Genomic DNA, 25,893 nt, shown 5'->3' on the forward strand with positions numbered 1-25,893 from the left:
CCAACACACACACACACACACACACACACACACACACACACACACACACACACACACACACACACACACACACACACACACACACACACACACACACACACACACACACATCTTCCTCCTGCTCCATCCCGATCCCTCCCTTCCCTCCCCTCCGGCGACATCGCAGTAGCGGTGTGTGTAATGTCGTTACGGCGTGGCCACGCGCGAAGAGGCACCCATCGCCATCTCTCTGCCGATCGCTGCTGATGTGATTTCGCTGTTCAACGGGAATCCGAATTTGAGCCGTCTCTCGTCTCTTTGCCGCGGGGGGGGGGGGGGGGGGGGGACGGGGTGAGACGGAGCTTGCGGGAAAGGATGAGCGGCAAGGAGCTGTCCGCAGGCCAGTCCAGCCAGTACGTGGGGCCTTACCGACTAGAGAAGACGCTCGGGAAGGGACAGACAGGTAAGCGACACCTTCCCTCCTCCATCGTCCTCCTCCGTTTTGTAAGGTGGAGAGTGGAATACGCGTGGTTAGTCATTGCGTTTGCTTCTATTTAAACTACGAAACGCACGTCGCCCCCCCCCCCCCCGTGGGTGTGGGAAGTAGACCGTAGTGTGTCTTCTAGAACTTCTCTCCATACTCACACTGCAGTGGAATGCTGATGTACTCATCACTTGTTTACTCTGTGTGTGTGTGTGCGCGCGCGCGTTTGTGTGTGTGTGTACGTGCGTACGTGTGTGTGCAAGAGCATATATCTTTGTGTGTGTGTGTGTGTGTGTGTCTGTGTTACCGTGAGTATGCCTGCATGTATGTCTGTGTGTGTGTTCTGTTGTTATACACGTGTAGATACAGGATTATTGCCTCTTCTGTCCTTCCTCCATTCAGTCCTCTCTTGTCTCTCTCTCCCCATCTCCCTGGGCAGGGCTGGTGAAGTTGGGTGTTCACTGTATCACCGGCCAGAAGGTGGCCATCAAGATAGTGAACAGAGAAAAACTCTCTGAATCGGTTCTTATGAAGGTAGGGGATTTGCCTCTGTGCGTCTTTCTGTTGTTTGCACATTTGTACGTCCGTCTGTCTGTCTGTCTGTCTCTGTCTGTCTCTCTGTCTTTTTGTTTGTACATCAGTCTGTCTCTGTCTGTTGGTCCGTATATCTGTCTGTCTGTCTTTCTGTCGGTCTGCACGTCTGTACGTCCATCCTTCTGTCTGTCGTTCCATAAATCTGCCTGTGTATGTAATTGAATCATAAAACAAGACAATGGAGTGAACCATGCAAACATCCACACGCAACTCACACACATTGAATCAGATTTGGGGTTATGTTCGACAGAAAAGCAAACAGGGCAGTGAGGTATTACTTTAAAGTTGATATTGATTTCATATAGGCCTGTACCTACCAGACCACAGTGGCAGACATGTGGAGAGACTAAGAGACTGCACTCAATAACCTTCTCTGGCTCTCAGTCTCTCTCTATATACGGCCAAGAATAGCCCGGCTGTGTGCATGGAACTGGGAGCAGCCCATTGTGTGGGCAATACGTTTCTAGACAACAGGCCAAGTATAAGCTTTTCATTTCAATGCAGATTAAAAGGACCGCTGGCTGATGCAGCAAGAATTATGGCCTGCTGTTTTTTTGGAGGCTTGTGGATACTTAAGTTTAGGTTTAAAGGAACACATTGTTATGTAACACTGTTTGTGAAGTTGAATTCTTCCCCGAACCTGACGGAAAGCTCAAAGTTCGGTAAAAATATCCTGGCTTTGTGACCGAAGCAGGACGATACCAAATTAAACTCGCACTACATGGACTATGCCGTCAAACAACCAATCCAGAGTTGACTTTATTAATCGATACGACAAACAAAAGCCTCCCGGATGAATAAAGACTTTCCCTGTCCATCTACACGTGTTCTGAGTGCTAGCCAGCGAGCCGCGCTGTCAACGCTCACCCCTGTGTGTGTGTCCGTGGCTGTTTCAATCAGTCACTCCAGCGCCACAGCTTTTTAGTAGCATCAGGAGACGCAACCACGCAATTAGCTGCTAAGTACTTCCAGAACCCCAAAATGTCAAGATGATGCAGCCAACTTTTTTTAGTTGTTGCCCCCCCCCCTGGTGGGCAAACATCGTGTTTATGTTGTGTGTGTGAAGGCTTGTGTTGATAAGTGATATATCCTAGCTATCTTTGTTGTGTACGGGGAATGGGTTAATCTAACAATTGTGAGTGCTTGGCACTTGGTTCTGTGAAAATCCTTACTGTACAGACAGCCATATAGAGTTGTTTCTCTTTCTTCTGACAAATGTACTTATTGTAAGTCGCTTTGGATAAAAGCGTCTGCTAAATACACTAAATGTAAATATGTAGGATAATTGCTCAATAGCATTAGAACACAATGCTAACCTCTCTGTAAACCTCTTCTGCTCTAGTTGGAACTAGTGGCCTGACTTATGTTCTCCTCTCTCATGCCTCCCTCTCTTCCTCTGTGCCCAGGTGGAGAGGGAAATTGCGATTCTTAAACTCATCGAACACCCTCACGTTCTGAAGCTACACGATGTGTATGAGAATAACAAATACCTGTGAGTATTACCACCGCCCCCCATGTCCCAGCACTGCCAGGCAGCCTCTCATCGGGCCCATTCATCACTGATTTTAAATTATAGATGTGTCACGGTTTTATCCGGCAAAACAAAATACAAAGAAAACTGAAATAACCGTGGGTGCATCTCTGCAGACCTCCATCTTTAAGGGTATAAGAAATAATGATGTCAAACCTTTTGGTTTGGCTGGCGTGTTATCATTAGTTCTCATGAAGCGCCATGTCGATAACAAGCTGAGAAAGCTAAAGCTAATATAGAAAGCTAAGCCTATTGATGCCTCGCCGAGAGTTAAAAAATGATCAACTTTCACGGTGACCTTTCTGCGCTCGGAAGCGATAACCAATCACATTCCAATCAGATATTGTACCTCGAAAATACAATCATTGATGAATAATTCATAGATACACCACTATACCACTATTTAATCAACTGTAAAAAGCAAGAAATCAAGGTACAAAAAGTTAGCCTTTCAAAATATCTGACCAAGATACTGGTTGAGCCCAGCCTAGTCTAACCTAGCCTAGCCTAGCTCGACAGTCTCCGGCACCCAGACCAGGGCTGGAACTGGCACCCATGCTAATTATGCTAATCTTGGTCATGGGGCTGATGGCATTCCACAGTGAACTTTTGCCCTTGGAGTTTCCCAGGCCGTATACAGACAGAGAAAGGAAGTTTCACCGATGCAAGAGCACATTACGACCCCTTTTTCTGTAGCATTTTCAAAAGAGTTTTGAATCCCAAACTTTGCCTCCAAACGACAACGTTTTCAGAATGATCCTCTTCCAAATGGAACGTAACGAGTGAACAGTGTAGTAAGTATAAGAGGCCAGTAGGTGGTGGTGTAACTTTTCTGCTAAAAAAAAAACGAAGAATACCACAGTCCTGCGGACAACGGCTTTCTCTCTGGTGTCGTGTTGACGGGCCTAAGATGACCTAACAGGATGTGGCGGTCTGTGAGGATAATGGCTGGTTCAAACGGCCTCACCTGGCCGAGTCTGAATGGACTCTGGGGCTGGGTGAGGCTGCTCACCTGTCGCTCATTGAGTAATCAGTGTGTCCCAGGTTAAACCAGCCATCTCCACACACACACACACACACACACACACACACACTCTCAGAGAGAGATCTTCTACAAGGCAACATGGAGCACCAGGCTAAGTATAATTTTCAGCAAACCTTACAATAAACCGTTCTTTAAACATCTCCCCCCTGCGTCTTGTATTTGTAGGAGAACAAAAAAGCCACTTAGGTGGTGTGTATCGTAACATCGTCTGCTGCTACAGATGACAAAAAATATATATATATATATATATCGGATTAATGGCATTTGATGTTGTCTGAGCTTAAACACTTTAAAACAGGCTGCACCACATGTTGAGAGACGTTGTTTCCTTTGGATTGCCTTTCCGCCGCCTCTATCCCATCCGTCCTAAACCCTCCTCATGTTCCAGCCCTCTCTGACCTCTACCTCCCGGCCGAGGGCAGTACTTAGAGGATTTGGATCAGTAGTGCCGTTGTATGCAATGACCCAAAAGTACCTGTTCAGGCAACAAATAGTGCCCTTATTATGCAACATATGATGTACAGCATACATCTGTTTAGTCTGAAATATTTAAATATTGTGGTTAGTATCATTCATATTATTAATATTGTGTTTGTCGGGCCAGAATGATATTCAACATGCACATATTTGTGAGAGTGTGTGCACGTGAGAGATGTGTGCATTTGAACGAAAACCAGACGATTATTAATTTTGAACACACTAACTTTAGGATGTCGACATTCCCCCCTCCCCACCCCCACCCAACCCCCAGTCCAACAGATTTTACCCGTCAAATATCTGGACAGGAAATGTCCATCAAACTTGGGTCCAAACCGCTGATTGACAAAGCAAACCTATTGTGTACACACATTCCTGTCTGTCAGGGTATCTGCTGCGTGTGACTGCTCTCATATTCTCGTATAATATCGCATCTGACCTCTACCTCTAGCTTCTGTCCTACCACACTTTACTTCACCGTCAAATAGGGCTATGCGATTAATCGTATTTTGATCATGAGTTCAATTTTTGGGTAAAACCATCTCCATACTAATATAATCAAGTGTATTTATTTTATTCATAAAATGTTTTATAGAAATTGAAAAGCTGGATACATATTTGTACATTATTTTCGATTAGAAAATTTTCTATTTGAACATTTTGTGTATTTTCTTAAGGGTAAATGTCTAAGTTCTCAGCTACAAAGTGTTTTTTTGGAGAGAAATGCTTAACAAATGCATCATGTTTTCAACCTTAATAACAATCGTTTGAATAATCGTGATTCCATATTGCCCAAAATAATGGTGATTCTGATTTTTTCCACAATCGAGCAGCACTACCCTCAAGTTAGTTTCAAGGACCGATTCCCTCCCTGTTAATGAACCAGGGGAGCCTCACCTACAGGTGTCTCTATAATGGTGGACGAGGCGAGCGTCTGACCATGTGCAATCAGTAGTGGGCCTCTAACCTTCTGCCCCCCCCCCAGGTACCTGGTGCTGGAGCACGTGTCGGGGGGAGAGCTGTTCGACTACCTGGTGAAGAAGGGCCGACTCACGCCCAAGGAGGCCCGCAAGTTCTTCAGGCAGATCATCTCTGCCCTGGACTTCTGCCACAGCCACTCCATATGGTCAGTGACCTCATCGCTTTTTAGTTTATTTTCTGCCAGGATGACAGTGCTGTTTTTATCTGGCCCGCATCGAGTTCCGCTTTCAAAACCGATTCTCGTTTCTGATTGGTCCATCTATAAGGAAGAGACACAGATCCGATTTTTAATGCAGCTGAATTATAAGCAGCATACCTGGCCACTGACAAGTTTGTTACTTGACCATCCAATCAGGCTGCTTATTGATTGTGTGTGTTGGTCTGTGTGTTTTTGTGTGTTTGTACGTGTGTGTGCGCGTGCATATGTGCGAGTGTGTGTGTGTGTGTGTGTGTGTGTGTGTGTGTGTGGACGTGGGTGTGCGTCTGTTTGTGTGTGTGTATGTTTTTGCACGTTTGTGTATTTGCGCGCGTGTGTGCCCAGTCACAGAGACCTGAAGCCAGAGAACCTCCTGCTGGATGAGAAGAACAACATGAGGATAGCCGACTTCGGCATGGCCTCACTGCAGGTGGGGGACAGCCTGCTGGAGACCAGCTGCGGGTGAGTCCCTCCCCAGGCCCTCTTCTCTCCTCTCCTCTCCCCCTGTCCTTTGATACGTACTGCGTCACCCACGTCGCACGCTCACACACTTAAAGCTTCTGTAGTGAAGGGAGCTTAGCATATCTGTCTGAGTGGCCCGCGCCTGCCTCCGTGAGAGATTGTTGGAGAAAGTGCGCCCAGATAATCTTTTTACCGACCCGGGCATCTCTTCCCTGATTAGTTGGGGGACTTCATCTTGCGTTCCAATCTCAGGTATGTGAAGTGCAACCCGTCTCGATGGTGGAGAACCGAAAGGAGGGAGGGGGCAGGAAGGGAAGGGGAGGGTTTATTTTCAAATTCTGGTCTTTCTCTTTCTCTTTGCAAGTTTCCTACATACTCTACCTTTAAGATCATGTAAGATAAGATAATACATTATTGACCCAAGCTGGGGGTCGTGGGTGCCACAGCAGTAAGCGCAGGCCAGTAGTAGACTTAAGACGATATAACTGGAAAACAATACAATACGGAAATAGCTATGTGCAGAATAAGAGTAGTAATGATTGAATGCAAAAATATGAGGTCATGGTTGGGATAGGTCGAGGTAATAGTCAATCCAACTATTTTTGATTGGCTATTTCCCAAGAGAAGGACTTGGTCTAGTCTATACCCTAGACATAAGTAGTAGTGACAGTATGTGCAGTGTTTGCCCTCCTGTAATTATTGTTGTATGCTTTTATTCCCTTACAGATCTCCACACTATGCATGCCCAGAAGTCATCAGGGTAAGCCATCTTATATTTAGCTCTGTGTTTGTGTGTGTGTGTGTGTGTGTGTGTGTGTGTGTTTATGTGTGTGTGTGTGTGTGTGTGTGTGTGTGTGTGTGTGTGTGTGTGTGTGTGTGTGTGTTGGGGATCAACCGATATTGATTTTTTAGGGCCGATACCGATACCGATTTCTTTTTTATCAGCCTTAGCCGATAACGGATACGCCGATACCGATTTTCTTGAGCCGATATTTGGAGCCGATAATACCCTGGAAATCCAGAGTTCTGTCAATATAGGCGGGTCAAAAGCGCTGCTGTTTCACCCACCAGTTTGGTATGATGGTTGGTTGGTTAGGTAGGTTGGTTAGGTAGGTTGGTAAGGGGCAGGTTGGGTAGGTTGGTTAGAGGCTGGTTGGGTAGGTTGGTTAGAGGCTGGTTGGGTAGGTTGGTTAGGTAGGTTGGTTAGAGGCTGGTTAGGTAGGTTGGTTAGAGGCAGGTTAGGTAGGTTGGTTAGGTAGGTTGGTTAGAGGCTGGTTCGGTAGGTTGGTTAGAGGCTGGTTGGGTAGGTTGGTTAGAGGCTGGTTGGATAGGTTGGTTAGAGGCTGGTTGGGTAGGTTGGTTAGGTAGGTTGGTTAGATAGGTTGGTTAGGTAGGTTGGTTAGGTAGGCTGGTTAGGTCGGTTGGTTAGGTAGGTTGGTTAGGTCGGTTGGTTAGGTAGGTTGGTTAGGTAGGTTGGTTAGGTAGGCTGGTTAGGTCGGTTGGTTAGGTAGGTTGGTTAGGTCGGTTGGTTAGGTAGGTTGGTTAGGTAGGCTGGTTAGGTCGGTTGGTTAAGTCGGTTGGTTAGGTAGGTTGGTTAGGTAGGTTGGTTTGGTAGGTTGGTTGGTTAGGTAGGTTGGTTAGGTAGGTTGGTTAGGTCGGTTGGTTAGGTCGGTTGGTTAGGGGCAGGTTAGGTCGGTTGGTTAGGTTGGTTGGTTAGGTAGGTTGGTTAGGTAGGTTGGTTAGGTAGGTTGGTTAGAGGCTGGTTGGGCAGGTTGGGTAGGTTGGTTAGGTAGGCTGGTTAGGTCGGTTGGTTAGGTAGGTTGGTTAAGTCAGTTGGTTAGGTAGGTTGGTTAGGTAGGTTGGTTAGGTAGGTTGGTTTGGTAGGTTGGTTGGTTAGGTAGGTTGGTTAGGTAGGTTGGTTAGGTAGGTTGGCTAGGTCGGTTGGTTAGGGGCAGGTTAGGTCGGTTGGTTAGGTCGGTTGGTTAGGTAGGTTGGTTAGGTAGGTTGGTTAGGTAGGTTGGTTAGGTCGGTTGGTTAGGTCGGTTGGTTAGGTCGGTTGGTTAGGTAGGTTGGTTAGGTAGGTTGGTTAGGTTAGGTTGGTTAGGTAGGTTGTTTGGGTCGGGTGGTTAGAGGTTGGTTAGGTAGGTTGGTTAGGTAGGTTGGTTAGAGGCTGGTTGGTTAGGTAGGTTGGTTAGGTAGGTTGGTTAGGTAGGTTGGTTAGGTAGGTTGGTTAGGTCGGTTGGTTAGAGGCAGGTTAGGTCGGTTGGTTAGGTAGGTTGGGTAGGTTGGTTTGGTAGGTTGGTTAGGTAGGTTGGTTAGGTAGGTTGGGTAGGTTGGTTTGGTAGGTTGGTTAGGTAGGTTGGTTAGAGGCAGGTTAGGTCGGTTGGTTAGGGGCAGGTTGGGTAGGTTGGTTTGGTAGGTTCGTTAGGTAGGTTGGTTTGGTAGGTTGGTTAGAGGCTGGTTGGTTAGGTAGGTTGGTTAGGTAGGTTGGTTAGGTAGGTTGGTTAGGTCGGTTGGTTAGAGGCAGGTTAGGTCGGTTGGTTAGGTAGGTTGGGTAGGTTGGTTTGGTAGGTTGGTTAGGTAGGTTGGTTAGGTAGGTTGGGTAGGTTGGTTTGGTAGGTTGGTTAGGTAGGTTGGTTAGAGGCAGGTTAGGTCGGTTGGTTAGGGGCAGGTTGGGTAGGTTGGTTTGGTAGGTTCGTTAGGTAGGTTGGTTTGGTAGGTTGGTTAGGTAGGTTGGTTAGGGCAGGTTAGGTAGGTTGGTTATTTTCCACGTAATGGGGATTGACTTCCTTCCTGGTTATCAGCCAAAAGTCAGCTCAGAGCAGCCCATTGGCTCCTTAAGGCCACGCCCACTTCTATCTTAAGTGTTTCTTTCAATGGAATGTTGTTTGCACTAGATTCCCCAGAACAGATTGGGATCAACTCTTCTATCAACACCTTGACTTGTTTTATGATGGAGGAAGACGATGGAGATCTAAATGTTTTGTCTGTGTTTTGCCTTGTTTGCAAACTAAATTATGCTTTCTCAAGATTTAAGTTTCAAGATTCAAGACGGTTTATTGTCAAATGCACAACAATTACTGCAGCAGTAACTGGCAATGAAATTCTTGAGTCTCAGGCTCCTTCAAAAATGCAAAATATAAAGAAAAGGTGTAATAGAAACACAAACTATGTGTAAACTAAAATAAAATATCTCTGTCAGACAATAAATCCTAACAAATAATGTCATATCAGACCTTGTGTCCATATTGAGCTTAACAAGGTTGCACAGGGCAGAGAGAAATGGTTTCTCACAGTGTGTGAGCGACTGTCTGAACGGGGGGAGTGCAGGGGTTGGATAGACGGATACATGATGACACTTTGAGGAGCTGTTTCCTCGGCGGAGCTCTGTTCTCCGCTGAGCACATTTTCCGGTTACTGGTTTGTTTTTCTTTGGCATGTCAAGCTGTCGTTGTCAGGACGGCTGTTGACGGGACTTACAGGTTCAGGAAGTCCTGCCCCAGGGTTTACAGTTGAGTCTTTGGTTTTGTGAATGAGCACGACTCAGAGGTACAGAGTGAGAACAATTAGCTGAGCTATTTTTAGAAGGCAAAGATTCACAAAAAACCTTCTGCTACTGTACTTAATGGTGTTGAATGTGTTTCTGTTCTAATCTTAGTTTGTGTTTGTGCGTTTGTGTGTGTGTGTGTGTGTCTGTATGTGATTGTATGTGTGTGTGTGATTGTATGCGTGTGTGTGTCTATGTGATTGTATGTGTGTGTGGGTGCGTGTGTGTGATTGTATGCGTGCGTGCGTGTGACTGTGTGTGTGTGTGTTGATTGTGTGTGTGTGTGTGTGTTTGTGTGGGATTGTTTGTGTGTGTGTGTGTGTGTGTGTGTGTGCGCGTGTGTGTGTGTGTTGTTCCTGCAGGGGGAGAAGTACGATGGTCGCAGGGCTGACGTGTGGAGCTGTGGAGTCATCCTGTTTGCCCTGCTGGTGGTAAGGCCTCGTCAGACTCTCCTCCCCTCTCCTCCTTCCCCCTGACCCGCGCGGACATCATGGTATAGAGGAGGCCAGACGCCTGTCTGCTGTGGCTGGGTCGTCTCCCTCCCTCCTCCACCAGACAGCCCGTCTGCCCCCCTGTATCGGATGACTGTGACCCACGACCTCTTTCCAATCTACTGTACATCACACATGCTAGATGGACTCTCTCTTTCTCTCTCTTGCCATCTCTCTCTCTCTCTCTGTCTCTCTGTCTCTCTCTCCATCTTTCTCTCTCTCTCTCTCTTTCTCTCTTGCCATCTCTCTCTCTCTGTCTCTGTCTCTCTCTCTCTCTTTCTCTCTTGCCATCTCTCTGTCTCTCTGTCTCTCTCGCTCTCTCTCTCTCTCTCTTGCCCTCTCTCTCTCTCTCTCTGTCTCTCTGTCTCTCTCTCCATCTTTCTCTCTCTCTCTCTCTTTCTCTCTTGCCATCTCTCTCTCTCTGTCTCTGTCTCTCTCTCTCTCTTTCTCTCTTGCCATCTCTCTCTCTCTCTCTCTCTGTCTCTCTGTCTCTCTGTCTCTCTCACTCTCTCTCTCTCTCTCTTGCCCTCTCTCTCTCTCTCTCTCACCATCTCTTAAAAGTAAATCAATGGTTTTAGTCTCCAAGTTGAGTTGGACTTGTTATTCCACTACGACACACAAAAATAACACACACATCTAATCCAATTGGAAGAAGATTTGGTCATGCAGCTCACATATTATACACATGTATAACGATGTTATAGATGTAAACGTTCACAATATATATGTTGACACACGCGTCAGGGAACAAAGTGACGGTCCAAACCATGGGCAGAACATGGAGGCGTGTGGCTCTATCTCTGGTGTGTGTGTGTGTGTGTGTGTGTGTGTGTGTCCCCCCCTTCAGGGCGCGCTCCCCTTCGACCACGACAACCTGCGGCAGCTCCTGGAAAAGGTGAAGAGCGGCGTGTTCCACATGCCGCACTTCATCCCCCCCGAGTGCCAGGCCCTGCTGCGCGGCATGATCGAGGTCAACCCGGACAAGAGGCTCACGGTGCGTCGCTCGCCTGACCCCCCCCCTCCCAGAGACACCACAGACCAGAGGAGACGTGGTCAGGAAGGAGAAGTAGATAGAAATGACAGGATGTTAATGAGGATCAGGCCAGTGTGTCGCCATCATTGAAGCACCATGACTGGCGATTTTTGGTTCACGCTTGGCAACGAGTAAAGCAGAAGCTTTATGTTGCTACACAGAGTTGGTTGGTTTAGCGGAGTTTGTGTGTGTGTGTGTGTGTGTGTGTGTGTGTGTGTGGTTTGATGTAGGGCTGGATGATGTGGCTAACATCGACATCACGATGTACCTTCTCATATCAGTCGATACAATGTTATAGTGATTATTACATCAATTAGTGTGTAAGTAGGGTATTATTCTGTATCTGACGGAAGCTTGAATACAAGACAATGACATTTAGTTATATTACCTGTCAATCATCCTGCTTTCAACTTTTACGCAATATGTTTTGTTGTCAAAACACTGTTACATGCCTTGATTCGTCATTTGCAAAGTTTAGACACCACCGCCTCTCAGAGACTTTCAAAATAAACACGACATCCCCGCCAAACAAACATGAAACAAACATGACCGACACAGCTCTGTCACTGTCAATATTTAAAAAACCAGGCTGTTCTTGTGTCCACGGGTTTAACAGTGCCTCAGGATACAGAGAACTAACAGGGCTCAGAGCCGCTTCACAATACCAAAAGAGAGTGAGGGCGATGAGCAAGGTTGCGTATGAAATGGGCCAAACATCGCGGCGTTATACTATGTTTACAAGACACTCAACCCTCTTGGAGGCAGAGACCCACTGCTTCACTGACAGAACACACATCCACACACACCGTGGCGTGATGCTTTGTGTCCTAGAAGCTTAAAACACTCTCAAGGACGAGGACATCAACTACTGCACAGATGGTATTATAGTGTAGCGAATTGTAGTTTGCGGATGAGGAGGATTAAGACTTTATGCTGATGATGAACAGAGCATGGCATCCAGCTTTCTGACATTTGTATGTATGATACACCTGGCAGATCTTTAGTGTACTGCAGTATGTGACAATATGGGTTAGGTGTTCGCTAGCCAATCAGGCTCTTATTTACTCGTTCTAATACACCTGGAATCAATCAAACTACCATGTCCCATTTTGTACTTTACACAGAGTGATAATCCTGTTTCACCCTCTGTTTGTTTAATCCTCTCCTTTTTGCCCTCAACGTGAAAGCACATTCTTTAAGCACATTGAAAAACATTCAAAGCAAAGAATAGGTCTTTATGTGAACACCAACTGATCAAACGTATCAATGTGTCACATGGTGATATGTACGACACATGAGGCAAGATGCTATTGGTTAGCTGGCATTCCACAGCAGAGCATATCTAATCAGAGCTCCGAAACTGTTGATGAATGGAGCCTGAAAGAGGTCAAGTTAATTTGCCATTGTCTCTCTCTCTCTCTCTGTCTCTCTCTCTCTCTCTCTCTCTCTCTCTCAGGACAGTTGTGCTTTTGTTATAGTCAGTGTAACTTTGAGTAGTAGTAATATGTATATGAATGACATATAAAGGGAAGGTCTAATTCTATTTAAAAATCTAATTTAGATGAGTTCGGATTTTGACAAATTAGGGGGACTTGTGCGTACAGAAATGCTACACATAATCCCTTTAAATGTGATGAATTTGTGAATCCCTCTCAAATGGTACGGGACGATTCTCTTGCAGGGTTATGAGACAAAAGCTCCCAAGCCACTCTTGTCCCTTTCAGTGATTGCAGGTTCAATAATAATTGTGTAAACTCTTCTTTGGCTCTTCTACAAGAACAATTTCAAGGCATGATGTCTGCTAAGGCTCTGCCAACTGAAAAGGTTCCCAGGCTCTGGTCAAATGTATTGGTACTTACAATGCTTTCTCTTTCTCTCTCTCTCTCTCTCTTTCTCTCTCTCATTTTATTACAGCTAGAAGCAATACAGAAACATTCCTGGTACCAGTAAGTATCTGTTATCGTCCGCCCCTAGTTTGCATCATAGCATGTTTCATTGGAGTACATTCGCATTTATGGGCATTTAGCAGATGCTTTATCCAAAGCGACTTACAAAAAGTACATTTTCTTAAGAAGTGAAACAATATATCGCTGATGGTACAGTAAGGATGTTCATAGAACCAATTGCCGAGCACTTACGATTGCTAGGTTAACCCATTCCCCAGTTACAGGGTTTGATGAACAACCTTTGCCTGCTCTCAGCGATGGGGTTACCATTGCGATTACATGAGTACATTGAGACAAAAGACATGGGCTACCAAACGGGCAACTGCCAATTCTCCGACACATAACATGGACAGGAGAATGAATGACTTCGAGTCGCAGATAGAATCGCACCGCTGTGATTTCAGTTTGACAATAACAGCTTTTGCAAAACAAAGCAGCTTGGATTAGGATTCTTCTAAAGACCGGAAATTGGACAATCCCTCGCAAGATTGCTGATATTGATATTCAATGCAGTTTATCCGCGTGTTAAGGACATAATTTGTGCCACTGAAACATTTTCCAATGTTATAAGTGATAAGGATGCAAAAAATATTGCAAGCAATGCCAAACTGAATTAAGTGCAGTCCATTCACTTGTCTAAATAGCAAGGTAAGCCTGGACGTTATAGCAACCATAGTTAATAAAGTATTCATTATCAATGCAATAGCCGGCAATCCACACACACACACACACAGTGAATCTAGATCAGGAGCAGGTCATAAGGAACACACACATTAAAGGGCTGATTCTGGTTCCACGTCCCCATCGAAGCGTCTGCGCGGTCCTTCCGTTGCGTCGACGTGTAACCATAATCAGCACTTAAGACTTGGCATGACATCGTGGTATGTGACCGTTGTGTTGTGAGAGTTAACTAGTGTGATTATCCCATGTATGCGTTGTGTTGTGACTGTTAGAGTTAACTAGTGTGATCATCCCATGTATGCGTTGTGTTGTGACTGTTAAAGTTAACTAGTGTGATTATCCCATGTATGCGTTGTGTTGTGACTGTTAGAGTTAACTAGTGTGATTATCCCATGTATGCGTTGTGTTGTGACTGTTAGAGTTAACTAGTGTGATTATCCCATGTATGCGTTGTGTTGTGACTGTTAGAGTTAACTAGTGTGATTATCCCATGTATGCGCCGGTGTGTTTTTCTCGCCAGGGGCGGTCGCAACGAGCCCTGCCCCGAGCAGCCTCCGCCCCGCAAGGTGTGCGTGAAGCGGATCACCTCGCTGACGGAGCTGGACCCTGACGTGCTGGAGAGCATGTACTCCCTGGGCTGCTTCCGGGACCGCGGCAAGCTCACCCGCGACCTGCAGTGCGAAGAGTTGAGTGAGCTAGGGAACCGTGAGCCGGGAGGACGCTCCGCTTTGGAGGCACAGCCAACGTCTCAAAAGAGGAAGCAGAACTCCAACCGTTCAGGGATTGCTTCTGCGAACAAGACCAACACCTTGTGTTTACATGTGTTTATAACCAATGCTGTAACATCTCTCTCCCTCTCCGTCTCTCTCTCTCTCTCTCTCTCTCTCTGTCTCTCTCTCTCTCTCTCTCCCTCCCTCTCTCTCTCTCTTTCTCTCTCCCTCTCTCCCCCCCCACACACAGGGAGAACCAGGAGAAGATGATCTACTACCTCCTGTTGGACAGGAAGGAGCGCTACCCCAGCTGTGAGGACGAGGACCTGCCCCCCAGGAACGACCTCGGTGAGTGGGGGACGTGGGGGGGGGATATGACACGTGGGAACGGGTAACGTTTGTTTACCGGAGGAATGTCGGGTTCAGGGAAACAGAAAAATAAAAGGCAAACATTGAGACAAGGCAATGTGGAGAGAGAGAGAGGTTTGATTAGCATATATGCACAGAAAGATATGCACAAAGAAAAGCAAATTTAAAGGTGACATATTATACCACCAGGTGTGAGTGTGCTTAGCCGTTACAAACCGTTTTGAAAATCTCCCTCTTCTGACATCGTAGCTGGGAGTGTCCACCTAGATGTATGACAGATAGATGAGCAACGCTCGCTGCAGCCCACTGGGTAGGCTGGAAGACATCTAGGTGGACACGCCCACCTGTGATGTCATAAGAGGCAGATTTCCAAAAGGCTTGCGATGGCTAGCACTCTCGCCTGGTGGTATAACATGTCAACTTTGATGAAGAGGAGACTCCGACTTGAGAGGAAAGTGCGGCATTTAGAGGCATCCAAACAGAAGGGCAACTGTGCGGCAGCAAACACACACGTACGTAGCATCAACGCACGTCTGGGCGGCAGTAGCTCAGCGTTGGCTGTTAGCCGCAAGGTCGCTAACTCGATCCCGGGCTCCTCCTAGCATCACCCTGACCGCTCTCGACGAGCTGTCTGCCGTCACCTTGCATGGGTGAATGAATGGGTGAATGTCGGGCAATATTGTAAAGCACTTTGGATAGAAGCGCTATACAAATGCAGTCCATTTGCCATTTACGTCTCCTTGCTTTCTAATCCCGTGGCCCACTCTCAGACCCCCCAAGGAAGCGAGTGGACTCCCCCATGTTGACGCGCCACGGCCGCTGTCGGCCCGAGAGGAAGAGCCTGGAGGTGCTGTGCGCCACTGAACAGGGGTCTCCTACCCCCCCCCGCAGGGCCCTGGACGCCTCCGTGCCCAGCCAGAGGTAGAGAGAGAGAGAGAGAGAGAGAGAGAGAGAGAGAGAGAGAGAGAGACACAACCTATTGAGTTTACAGTAGGAGATTTTAATAGGTTTTCTGGATTCATGCCACGTGCTGGAAACAAGCCCCCAAGCGTGCGACTGCTGACACATGACTCACACACATGACGAACCGTGACTTCGAGTCGCATATAGAGTCGCACGGCTGTGATTTTAGTTTGACGATAACCGCTCTTGCAAATCAAAACAGTTTGTTGGAAAGCTTCAGATTTCTTTCGGATTACGCTTCTTCTGAAGACTTGCTGATATTGATATTCAATGCAGTTACAGTACAGTACAGTTATCAGTACATAATTATCAAGGACAAAATTTGTGACACTGAAATCTTTTCCAATATCTATTCTTAATATAAGGTTACTCAGAGATAAATTGTCTATTCACTAGCTATTGAGACAAGGATGCAATAAATAGTCCAACTGAATGCAGTCCATTTACTTGTTTAAATAGCAAGGAAGGCCTGGATTCTTCTATAAAAGGACATTATTTTGGTTTTCTCAAAGCTCCTTCCTCCTCTACAGACGTGCCCTGTTCTTGTCCTAATCAGAATGGTGGTATACAAAATAAATCTGTGAATATTCGGAAAAGGGGAACTTTCTGAGAACTCTTTGTGCAGACAAGGACTCCTACTGAATGGGATCCCCCCCGGTTTGGTCGTTTTCGTCACAGGATTCTCTAGTACCATCCTACCATTATCAGTGAACACTTGGAGCGATTTTGCAAAACCATCTATGGTCCTTCTGTCTAGTGCCATGTGTCACACCGAGCACAAAGATGTGCTTGTTTAGCCCATTTACAGGCTCAGGTAAACAGCTGATGCTAGAAAAGCCCTATGATGGACCACACACACAGTCCTGTGAGTGTAGAACGCTTAGTGGACGGTGCTGATGGAGATGGGGAAATAAGTCCAAGTCATTCTAGGGCCTGTAGTTAATCTTCTGTCCCTGTCAATAATATGCGCATTTCTTTTTTGCATATATATTTCTACAACTCTTAGCGTGCATGCGTCCGTGCTCACGTGTGTGTGTGTGTTTCTGTGTGTGTGTGTTTGTGCGTGTGTGTGTGTGTGTGTGTGCGCAAGCGTTTGCTTCCATGCTTACCTGTGTGTGTGTGTGTGTGTGTGTGTGTGTGTGTGTGTGTGTGTGTGTGTGTGTGTGTGTGTGTGTATGTGTGTAAGTGTGTGTGTAAGTGTGTGTGCATGTATGCGTGTGTGCCTAAACATAACCTCAATATCTAATCGTTGTCATCCTCTGAGGTTAGCTTCGGCGTGTGTCTGTGTGTGCTGCAGGTCTCGTTCGGTCAGCGGCGCGTCCACAGGCCTGTCTTCCAGCCCTCTCAGCAGTCCCAGGGTAAGGACCCCCCCCCCCCGACCCATCTCCTGCCTCCCCACCCAATCCCCCATAATGCTTTATCCCTCTAACACCTCAAGCAATGCCCTCCTGGCTGAGAGTGTAAGAGTGGACTTCTATCTGTTCCGTATATCAACAAAATTAGTTTGCCCTTATTTTGTCGGATGTTATGTTCTTATGCAAGCGGTTGAAATGCGGTTCTGTTGCAAGTCATATCCTTGATTTAGATTCCCCTCGGGAGGACAATGTTATAAATACATATATTTATATATCTAGAAGGCCCCTCGTGGGTCTTCCGCTATATTATGCAGGATAGTTGCTAAAGGAAAAAGCCAAACTGTTTTTTCTCCCTGACCTAAAAGACGCGGGGAGAGGCTTCAGAGAACTCAAGCAAGCAGGTTCAGTTTTGCGGAGGAATAGCATCGTCGGTTTTCAGGCTCTTCAGTCTGTATTCAGCAACATTTGTGCTTGCAAGTGCTGCTGCTATCTGATTTGGTACATTGAACAGTAACAGCCGTTTGGAAAGAATTTCTGCTCATTTGGACTTTGCATTCAGTTCAATAACCTGGTAACAGGATTATACTCTTAGAGAGCCAGTGAGCCCACTGTTTCAGATGGAATTCAAACTCGCTGTTCAGACGGAGCTTCACCATCCATACACACATTTGATGTCCGATGTCAACCGGGCTTGTGCGTTAACGTTGCTGGCATAGATAGATAGCCTATAAGATCAATAATATCATTAAAAATATATATTAATGTCAGACTTGACTTGACCATGTGCTATATTCCTTGTCTTGGCCTTGCATACTTAATGAGGGAGATGATGAAGTAATAGAAACATAAATACAGTTAAAAGTGACTGTTGGTGGATCCAGACGTGGTGCCGACTTGATCAAGTAACAACAACATCTCCATGGCGACACGACCACTGTCCGACTGTATTCCATATGGAGGTCCCCATCAGTCATCTTTGACCCCCCCAGTCTCATTGTCAACCATATACCTTCTCATCTCATGGACATGCACACACCCATGTTTCACACACACACACACACACACACACACACATATCAGTCGCACACAGAACCGGGAGGTTGTTGCTCACTTAACTCCAAGTCACGCACATCACTAGTGGTGATATGGAGGAGACGAGATGGATCGAGGCTCAGGGCGTTGTGTTTTATGATAATGTATAATGAAGCAGGTGGTGTCGTTAAGGATGCATTCTGTTGCTGGCCCCATGGAGTCCTGCCCTAATTTCCATAGCTCTATAGATCTATAGATCTATAGATCTATAGCTCTATAGCTCTATAGAGCTATAGAGCTATAGAGCTATAGCTCCGGCCCTTTCAATGCATTGTTACTTTTGAGGGCTTCTAGAAGGAGTGCCACTTTCCTTACCTAGAATCCATGTGATTTATGATAATAAAGGTATAATAATAATATATTAATAATATTTTATTATACATGTTGAAGATCATGAAGACAAGCATGAAAGGAATACACGTGAATAGATTTAAGGATAATGGAACAACGTTAACAATACAAGTGTGAAGCAACGTCAAACGCTTAGAAGCAAAAGCATGTTGAACTCCCATAATAGGGAGGGCCATGACAGTTTGTTTAACGTGGTCGTAAATCTTAAAAGGCTTTATAAACATTTTTTAGTGGAAAAGACTTGTTCATAAACCATTACTCATGACCATTACCTTCTCTCTCCTGTCTCATCTGCCCCTCTCTCCCCCCTCCCTCCCTTCATCCCTCCCTCCCTCCCTCCCCCCTCCCTCCCTTCATCCCTCCCCCCTCCCTCCCCCCTCCCTCCCTTCATCCCTCCCTCCCTCCCTCCCCCCTCCCTCCCTTCATCCCTCCCCCCTCCCTCCCCCCTCCCTCCCTCCCTCCCTCCCTCCCCCCTCCCTCCCTCCCTCCCTCCCTCCCTTCCCCCCTCCCTCTCCCCCCCATCTCCCTCCACTCGCCCCTCCCATCCCGTCTTCTGTCCCGCCCATCAGAGAGAGACAGTATTCACATTCAACCAATCAGACGTCACCTCCGCCTCCACCTCCACCCCCTCCACCTCATCCTCCTCCAAACCCAAGGCGGGGGCCGCCGCCGCCGCCGCCGCCGCCACGGCGACCGCGCGTTCGTCCCGCGCCGTGCCCGACCCCAAGACCCAGACCCTGCCCATCAAGACCCCCGCGGAGCGGCCCACCCTCCAGACCATGAAGTCCCTCCCCCTGGCGACGCCCCTCTCCCCCTCCCCCTCCCCCTCCCCGGGGCACTCCACCAGCCCCCGCTACTTCTTCTTCCCCTCCCCCTCCCTGTTCCGCTCGGGGGGCCGCGGCGGCCAGCCGTCGCCGCCCCCCTCCTCCTCTAACGCCTCTTCTGCCGCCGGGACCTCCCCCCTCCCCGCTGTGTCGCAGGTCACCCCCCAGGGCTCGCCGCTGGCCACGCCCCTCGGCACGCCCGTCCACCAGGCCCACCACCACCACCACCACCCCTCCACCTCTTCCTCCTCCTCCGGCTCCACCCCTCCTCCTCCTCCTCCTCCCCCCTCCTCCTCCTCCTCCTCCTCCAGGGTGGAGGGGGGGGGCGCCTCGCTGACTCCGCCCTCCAGCCCTGGCGGGGGGTTGGCCAGCTCTAGCTCCGCCCACTGGCGCACCCGGCTCAACTCCTTTAAGAACAACCTGCTGGGATCGCCGCGCTTCCACCGCCGCAAGCTGCAGGGTGAGTCCGCCGACCGGGTCGCACTGGTTTGAACTGGTTTGGCTGAGTTTAGTTAGCTTTCCTGGAATAGCAAGCTTTTTTCCCGGCATTGCGTTTTTTGGACTATCTTTTTCATTCCGAAAGTAAATAGACTTTATAGCTATTTTATTTCAAACCTTTATTTACACTCGTAGGGCATTGAGGTTTCCCACATTTACAATGAAGGCGAATTAACTGTTATGGTTGGCGGGTGGCAGGCAGGCAGGTAGGACCCAATAGTAGACAGTTTAGGTAAAGGGTAATTTATTAACTCAAAAAGGCAAGGAACAGCGAGAACACAGGTGACACAGGGAACAGCGAGAACACAGGGAACACAGGGAACAGCGAGAACACAGGTGACACAGGGAACACAGGGAACACAGGGAACACAGGGAACACACAGGACACAACTCACCATAAACCACAATGATCCGACAAGGAACAAAGGAAAGACAAGGGCTTAAATACCAAACACAGGGCCCTCGCAGGAAACATGAGCAAAACAAATTAAATAAATATAAATAAATACAACTAAAAACAGTTGCAATTTGACGAGCTGAGGTTAAACAGCAGCAGATGGAAGTTGCTTTGATACTAGTATAGTGTTTTGCATTTCTGTAGAAATAGAACATACAGATATAACTGCTATCACTCCTAGCTTTCAGGCTTCTTATTTACATAGCTCGGCCAGTGCTAATCTGAAATAAAACTGTGACTTGAAACCTCATCATGAGTCGCTATCAGTAACCGCCAGCATGTCTCCATTGTTTCCTTATCCCTAAACTACCGATTATTTATTTACCTCTCTCTTTAATACTATATTATTATACTCTTTCTCCCTTCCCGGATTAATCACAATGCACCTGCTCTTCTCTCTCTCTCTCTCTCTCTCTCTCTCTCTCTCTCTCTCTCTCTCTCTCTCTCTCTCTCTCTCGTTCGCTCACTCTCTCTTTGTACTTTGCGCTCTACTTCTTTCTTCCATTTCTATAAATGTCCACGTTGATATCTCTATCTCTGACTATGGATCTCCTCTCCTCGGCTTTCAGTTCCAACATCAGAGGACATGTCTAGCTTGACACCAGAGTCCAGTCCAGAGTGAGTATTGTGATATCGCTGAAGGCTGTGCTCCAGTTCCCTGTCATTACTGCAAAGTGTTAGTTTGTGCACACTCTATGCACTCCCCCATGCAGATATCAGCAGCCGTTGGTCCAATTCCTACAAAGGTGTAGCAAGTTACATTATTATTATAATCTCTGTTGTATTCATGCAGCCCACATGTTTTTCATATATATGTTCATATATTTTATGCATACATCTTTCCCAGTCCACCCCAATGATGTTTAAATAAGCACTGGCAGGCTAATTGGTGTCAACGTGTCTTATATAAATGAGTCGAACACCACAGAAAAACATTCATTCACCAAGATGAAACCATAACTGCTGAATTCAAATGGAGGGCAAGATGTCCCCGCTTTGAACCCTGTGACAACATTTGTATCTGTGTGCGTTTTGGTTTTGTGTTGCGCTTCACCAGACTGGCGAAGAAGTCGTGGTTCGGCAACTTTATCAGCCTGGAGAAGGAGGAGCAGATCTTCGTGGTAATCAGAGACAAGCCCCTCAGCTCCATCAAGGCTGACATCGTCCACGCCTTCCTCTCGGTGAGTGGGTCTACTAACATATCACAAGTTTGTCCCCTGCTCTGCGTTCCTTCTGAAGGATTCTTGCTTTCTAATTAAGGGAGTTGTTTCTTGCCCACTGGGGGGCTAGGGTCAGGGGGGTGTCATACATATATGGCCTTAGAAGCCCTTTGAGACTTTACCTGTGATTAAGGGCTATACAAATACTATTTTGTTGAATTGAATTGAATTGTCTATGGCAAATCTCTGGTGGTATAAAAAATGTCATAAGATATGTTACGTGAGTGCCGTTTCTAAGCAACAAAAGATTCTGATTTGGAGAGTCACAACCGTACTTCAGAATTTCACCATGATGCCCTAAGACTCACAACAGAATGAATAACATAAATACAGGAACATCAGTTGATATCTAGAATGTGTTGATTAACATGTTATTGAATTAGATTAGGCGATCATTCCGTGGGTTTTAGGTTTAGTTTGGTGTCAACTTGCTGACTCCTAGTAAGTGGTGGATCCCCTTGCTGCTCAGCATTGCATAGTGAGAAGTGGAGTCTACAACATTTGCTACCACTTCACCTCACCATGTAATTTCAGCGACCCTTATAAAGGAGGCTTTCAAGGGATTTACGACGTGTACGGAGACAGGAAGCCTACACGTTTTACAGAGTAAAGGTTTAAAGACCCAATAATAAGTTATACATTAACTGTTGTTTTGTTGTACATCTTTTTGATCACACACAAACATGCACGCACACACACGCACACACACACACACACACACACACACACACACACACACACACACACACACACACACACACATACACGCACACACACACACACACACACACACACACACACACACACACACACACACACACACACACACACACACACACACACACACACACACACACACACACTCCTGTACCTAGATCCCCTCTCTCAGCCACAGTGTGGTGTCCCAGACGAGTTTCCGGGCAGAATACAAGTCCTCCGGGGGCCCCTCCGTCTTCCAGAAGCCTGTCAAGTTTCAGGTATGTAGACGTGTACACACACACTCACAAATACACAAATTAAAGGATAGCTTTGGGAATTCAAGCCTGTTTCCGATCATTTCAGTGTCTAAGGGACTAATGCGAACAAGAATTTCTGAGATTGGTCAGGTTTTAAACGCGAGTGCCTTGTGCAAATATGACACTCATGAGATTTGAGCAAGCATTTGTCAAAGAAACACAATTACTGACTAGTCCCGATTAACAGACCGGATAAAGTGAGAAAGTAAAGATGGAAGTTAAGTTACCTTGTAAGCAGCCTTTCCATGACATTTTTCAGTTGCTTATAAAATCTATCTGAGCCTCTCAGTGGCAGAAACGCCTTAAAGGACATACATTTACAGGGTGCTATTGCCACAAAGGATAACATTGCAGCATCATTCCCTCTTAATACTGGAACAATTTCCAAACATTTTATCCTACTTTCACTGTTGAAACCAGAAGAATGATCAATTTTGCTCCAAGTTGAAATATCCCAAAGTCATCCTTTAATGACTAGTGTCTTGTGATGTGTGTGTTTTAACACCATTTGTCTTCTTCTTCTAATTGTTATTATTTCATTGATTCATTGTCAACAATAATTACCAGTCTGACTTCTCACCAGCCTAAAGTGTTGCTTTTCACACTCGATCAAAGCGGTCCAGCCGCTTATCAAGTGCTTCACGTTTTTTTCTTCCTCGCAGGTGGAAATCGCTTTCTCCGAGGGAGAGCGGGAGCGAGAGAGGGAGCGAGCCGAGAGGGAGGGCAGGAGGGAGCTGGGTATCTACAGTGTCACGTTCACCCTCATATCAGGTAGGACTCTCCTGGCCGGGGAGGAGAGAGAAGTGGGGGAGGGCTAGGTGCGCCACTACCTGAAATACCTGTGGTGTCATGTGACTCTGAAGAGGAGTCCCGGTGGAAATGTCGGAGGATTAGCGACGCCCTTTGGCCTCGTTGGCACCGTTCAGGGTTTCTGTATTTGCTCAGGCGTGCTACGTTTGGTCGCCATTTTCCAGTCTCAAATGCAAGTTATAGAATTGCTGTTTTCTGATTGGCCCGAATTAGGACCATGTGATATCCTCACTTGAGGTTTGAATGGATGATGACATCACCAGGTAGTTAGTCAGCGGGGAGGCTGGGAGGCTGCACCCAGACTGGCTTCCCCAGGGTTGGGGGAACCCGACACACCGTCGGTGTGTGCATGTGTGTGTTTGTGTGTGTGTGTGTGTGTGTGTGTGTGTGTGTGTGTGTGTGCGTGTGTGTGTGTACACGTGTGTGTTTATACATCCGTTTGAATGTATGCATGTGTATGTGTGTCTTGGTGTGTGCATGTATACGTATGTGAGTGTGTGTATGTAAATGTATACATGTGTGTGTGTGTGTGTGTGTGTGTGTGTGTGTGTGTGTGTGGGTGTGAAGACATTGAATGCATTGGAAGGCGATTGTTGCAAATAACATGATAGGAAAAAATACATGTAATGGATGTTATCGTTTGGTCAATTGATTGAACGGCCAGGAGAACTTTGATCTTGAAGGGCGTGCCTTGTGTACTCCTGTCTTATTGGATCAGGTCCCAGCCGCAGGTTTAAGAGGGTGGTGGAGACCATCCAAGCCCAGCTCCTCAGTACTCATGATCAGCCCTCTGTGCAGGCACTGGCTGGTGGGTTACACACACGCACACGCACGCACGCACACACACACACACACACACACACACACACACACACACGCATACAAAGGCACATGCGCACACACATACATGTACACCCAGATGTGCACCCAGACACATCCTACGAGGTCCCTCTAACTTCTCCTCGCTGCCCCCCCAGATGAGAAGAACGGTCAGCTGCTGCGTCAGCCCAGCACGCCCACCCGACAGAACTCCCGCCGCTCGGAGGGCCCCCCCGACCGCGAGCGGGACCGCGAGCGGGAGAAGGGGGACCGCGGCGAGGGAGGCGGGCTCACGGCCGGGGTGGGCGGAGGTGCAGGTGGCGGTGGTGTCGGGGGAGTCGGCGGTGGCGCCGGTGTTGCAGCCGTCGCCGGCGGGGCAGCCCTGCAACGGAGGGGCTCGGGGAAAGACAAGACCAGACTCCTCTCGTCCTCCAATGGGACGCAGTCTCACCCCTAAGGGAAGCCGACGAGGAGATGAAAAAGAGGGGAAAAAAAGAAAAGAATGTCTTGGGGAGACGGGGAAGGGGCTTCCCCTGCTGCCCCTCGCTTCCTCCCTTCCTCCCTGTTTCCCTTCCCTCTTTTCCTTCCATCCTCGCTGTCCTGGGACAGGGACACCCACCCCACCCCCACCCACCCCCCACCTGCCCCGCCGTCAACAACACAAGATGTCAACAGAACAATCAGCGGAGAGCCGGCTACAGGCTCACTGACTCCGCGGCTCGGACGTCGCGCTCGGAGGGACGGGAGGCGTACCCGGTAACTAGTTCCGCTGGTTCATGTGGAGCTACGTGGACCTTTGGCTCCGCCCCCCCCCCCCCAGGAGTCAAGAATCGCCAATGGATCAGCCAATGGAAACCGTCACGGTTGAACTGCTTAAACCGATGGCTTAGCGTCTCTAGACGACGTACATGCATACATATATGTCACCCCTACTCTTTGTTAGAGAGAGACACCATAGTCTACCCCTCAGCTAGCAACCAGTTAACTATCGTCCAGTCCGCCCGTATCCCCGACATCACCTGACCAGATGTGGAAGGTTACATGACAGCGAGATTGCTCTCTGTATTGGCCCCCTCTGGTGAAGAACACACACGCACACACACACACACACACAACCTGAATGTCTTTTACGAAAGCAGAACAATAACAGCTGCGTAACAGAATAGCAATTGAAAGTAGACCTTGATGACAACATGCACGTTTTGAATGTGGGTTTTGATCCATCGTTGACCAATGCCGAGCGTTCCTCATCATAGCCCCGCCCACTGCGAGAAGCCCCGGACTCCAGCGGACTGCTGACGAGATGGTGGACGGAGAATAAACACAATAATAGACAGTGGAAAGACCGGCTTGTAGCAACCCTGAACACACACACACAAATACACACACAAACACACGCACACAGCTGACTCAGCAAGTTGAATAGAAAACCAACGCGGCACCCTTCACCTGGGACATAAGCGAGTAGATCATCAGCATAACAAGGGAACCATCCAGAACAGATGACCCTCTGAGGAACTTCTCGTCAGCCACGACACCACATTGCCTTCGGCGAGGAGACAGAAGAGTCAGAGAGCCTTGCCAGATTTCGCTCGGGTGTAGAAGATCTGACCGTATACCGAGAGGTATAAAGGGACGGACAAAAGATCCGCTAAACGATAGATAGATACTAGCTAGATAGAGCCATAGGTAAGGTAGGTAAGAGCACTGATAAAGGCCGAGGTTAGACACAGGAAGGGTAGAAGGATGGAGAGTAGCTATAGGTGTTACTAGGCGATATCAGGACTGGTCATCAATTGACGCAGCGCAATGAAAGTAGACAAAGAAACGTGTTTGAATGTTTGTCAGAATTGAACCAATAAGTCAATTTAGATTTGATACTGTCCATGCAAAGTGGCATGGGCGGTTAGCATCAATGTGTACAAAAGTGTTCCTGCAACAAACCTCAAGCTCCACATTTAC

General features: G+C 47.4%; 1 protein-coding gene across 1 annotated transcript in view; it reads left to right on the forward strand.

The window, feature by feature from the left end:
* Nucleotides 1–354: 354 nt before the first annotated feature.
* The window catches only part of brsk1b (BR serine/threonine kinase 1b), a gene marked incomplete at its 5' end in the record, with an annotated part of 28,371 nt that continues 2,832 nt past the window's right edge, over nucleotides 355–25,893 (forward strand). The window contains 20 exons of the mRNA XM_079746708.1: nucleotides 355–442; nucleotides 903–997; nucleotides 2,464–2,549; nucleotides 5,096–5,236; nucleotides 5,633–5,749; nucleotides 6,476–6,509; nucleotides 9,659–9,727; nucleotides 10,635–10,781; nucleotides 12,735–12,766; nucleotides 13,968–14,132; nucleotides 14,408–14,505; nucleotides 15,297–15,447; nucleotides 16,787–16,847; nucleotides 19,268–19,571; nucleotides 20,636–20,684; nucleotides 21,124–21,247; nucleotides 22,162–22,263; nucleotides 22,965–23,073; nucleotides 23,831–23,920; nucleotides 24,090–25,893. The exon at nucleotides 24,090–25,893 is cut by the window's right edge and continues 2,832 nt beyond it. Coding sequence (XP_079602834.1) covers nucleotides 355–442; nucleotides 903–997; nucleotides 2,464–2,549; nucleotides 5,096–5,236; nucleotides 5,633–5,749; nucleotides 6,476–6,509; nucleotides 9,659–9,727; nucleotides 10,635–10,781; nucleotides 12,735–12,766; nucleotides 13,968–14,132; nucleotides 14,408–14,505; nucleotides 15,297–15,447; nucleotides 16,787–16,847; nucleotides 19,268–19,571; nucleotides 20,636–20,684; nucleotides 21,124–21,247; nucleotides 22,162–22,263; nucleotides 22,965–23,073; nucleotides 23,831–23,920; nucleotides 24,090–24,388 — 2,361 coding nt within the window. The 3' untranslated portion in view covers nucleotides 24,389–25,893. The remainder of the gene's footprint in view (nucleotides 443–902; nucleotides 998–2,463; nucleotides 2,550–5,095; nucleotides 5,237–5,632; nucleotides 5,750–6,475; nucleotides 6,510–9,658; nucleotides 9,728–10,634; nucleotides 10,782–12,734; nucleotides 12,767–13,967; nucleotides 14,133–14,407; nucleotides 14,506–15,296; nucleotides 15,448–16,786; nucleotides 16,848–19,267; nucleotides 19,572–20,635; nucleotides 20,685–21,123; nucleotides 21,248–22,161; nucleotides 22,264–22,964; nucleotides 23,074–23,830; nucleotides 23,921–24,089) is intronic.

Source organism: Pollachius pollachius (assembly GCF_949987615.1).
Source record: "Pollachius pollachius genome assembly, chromosome: 11".
Lineage (NCBI taxonomy): Eukaryota > Metazoa > Chordata > Actinopteri > Gadiformes > Gadidae > Pollachius > Pollachius pollachius.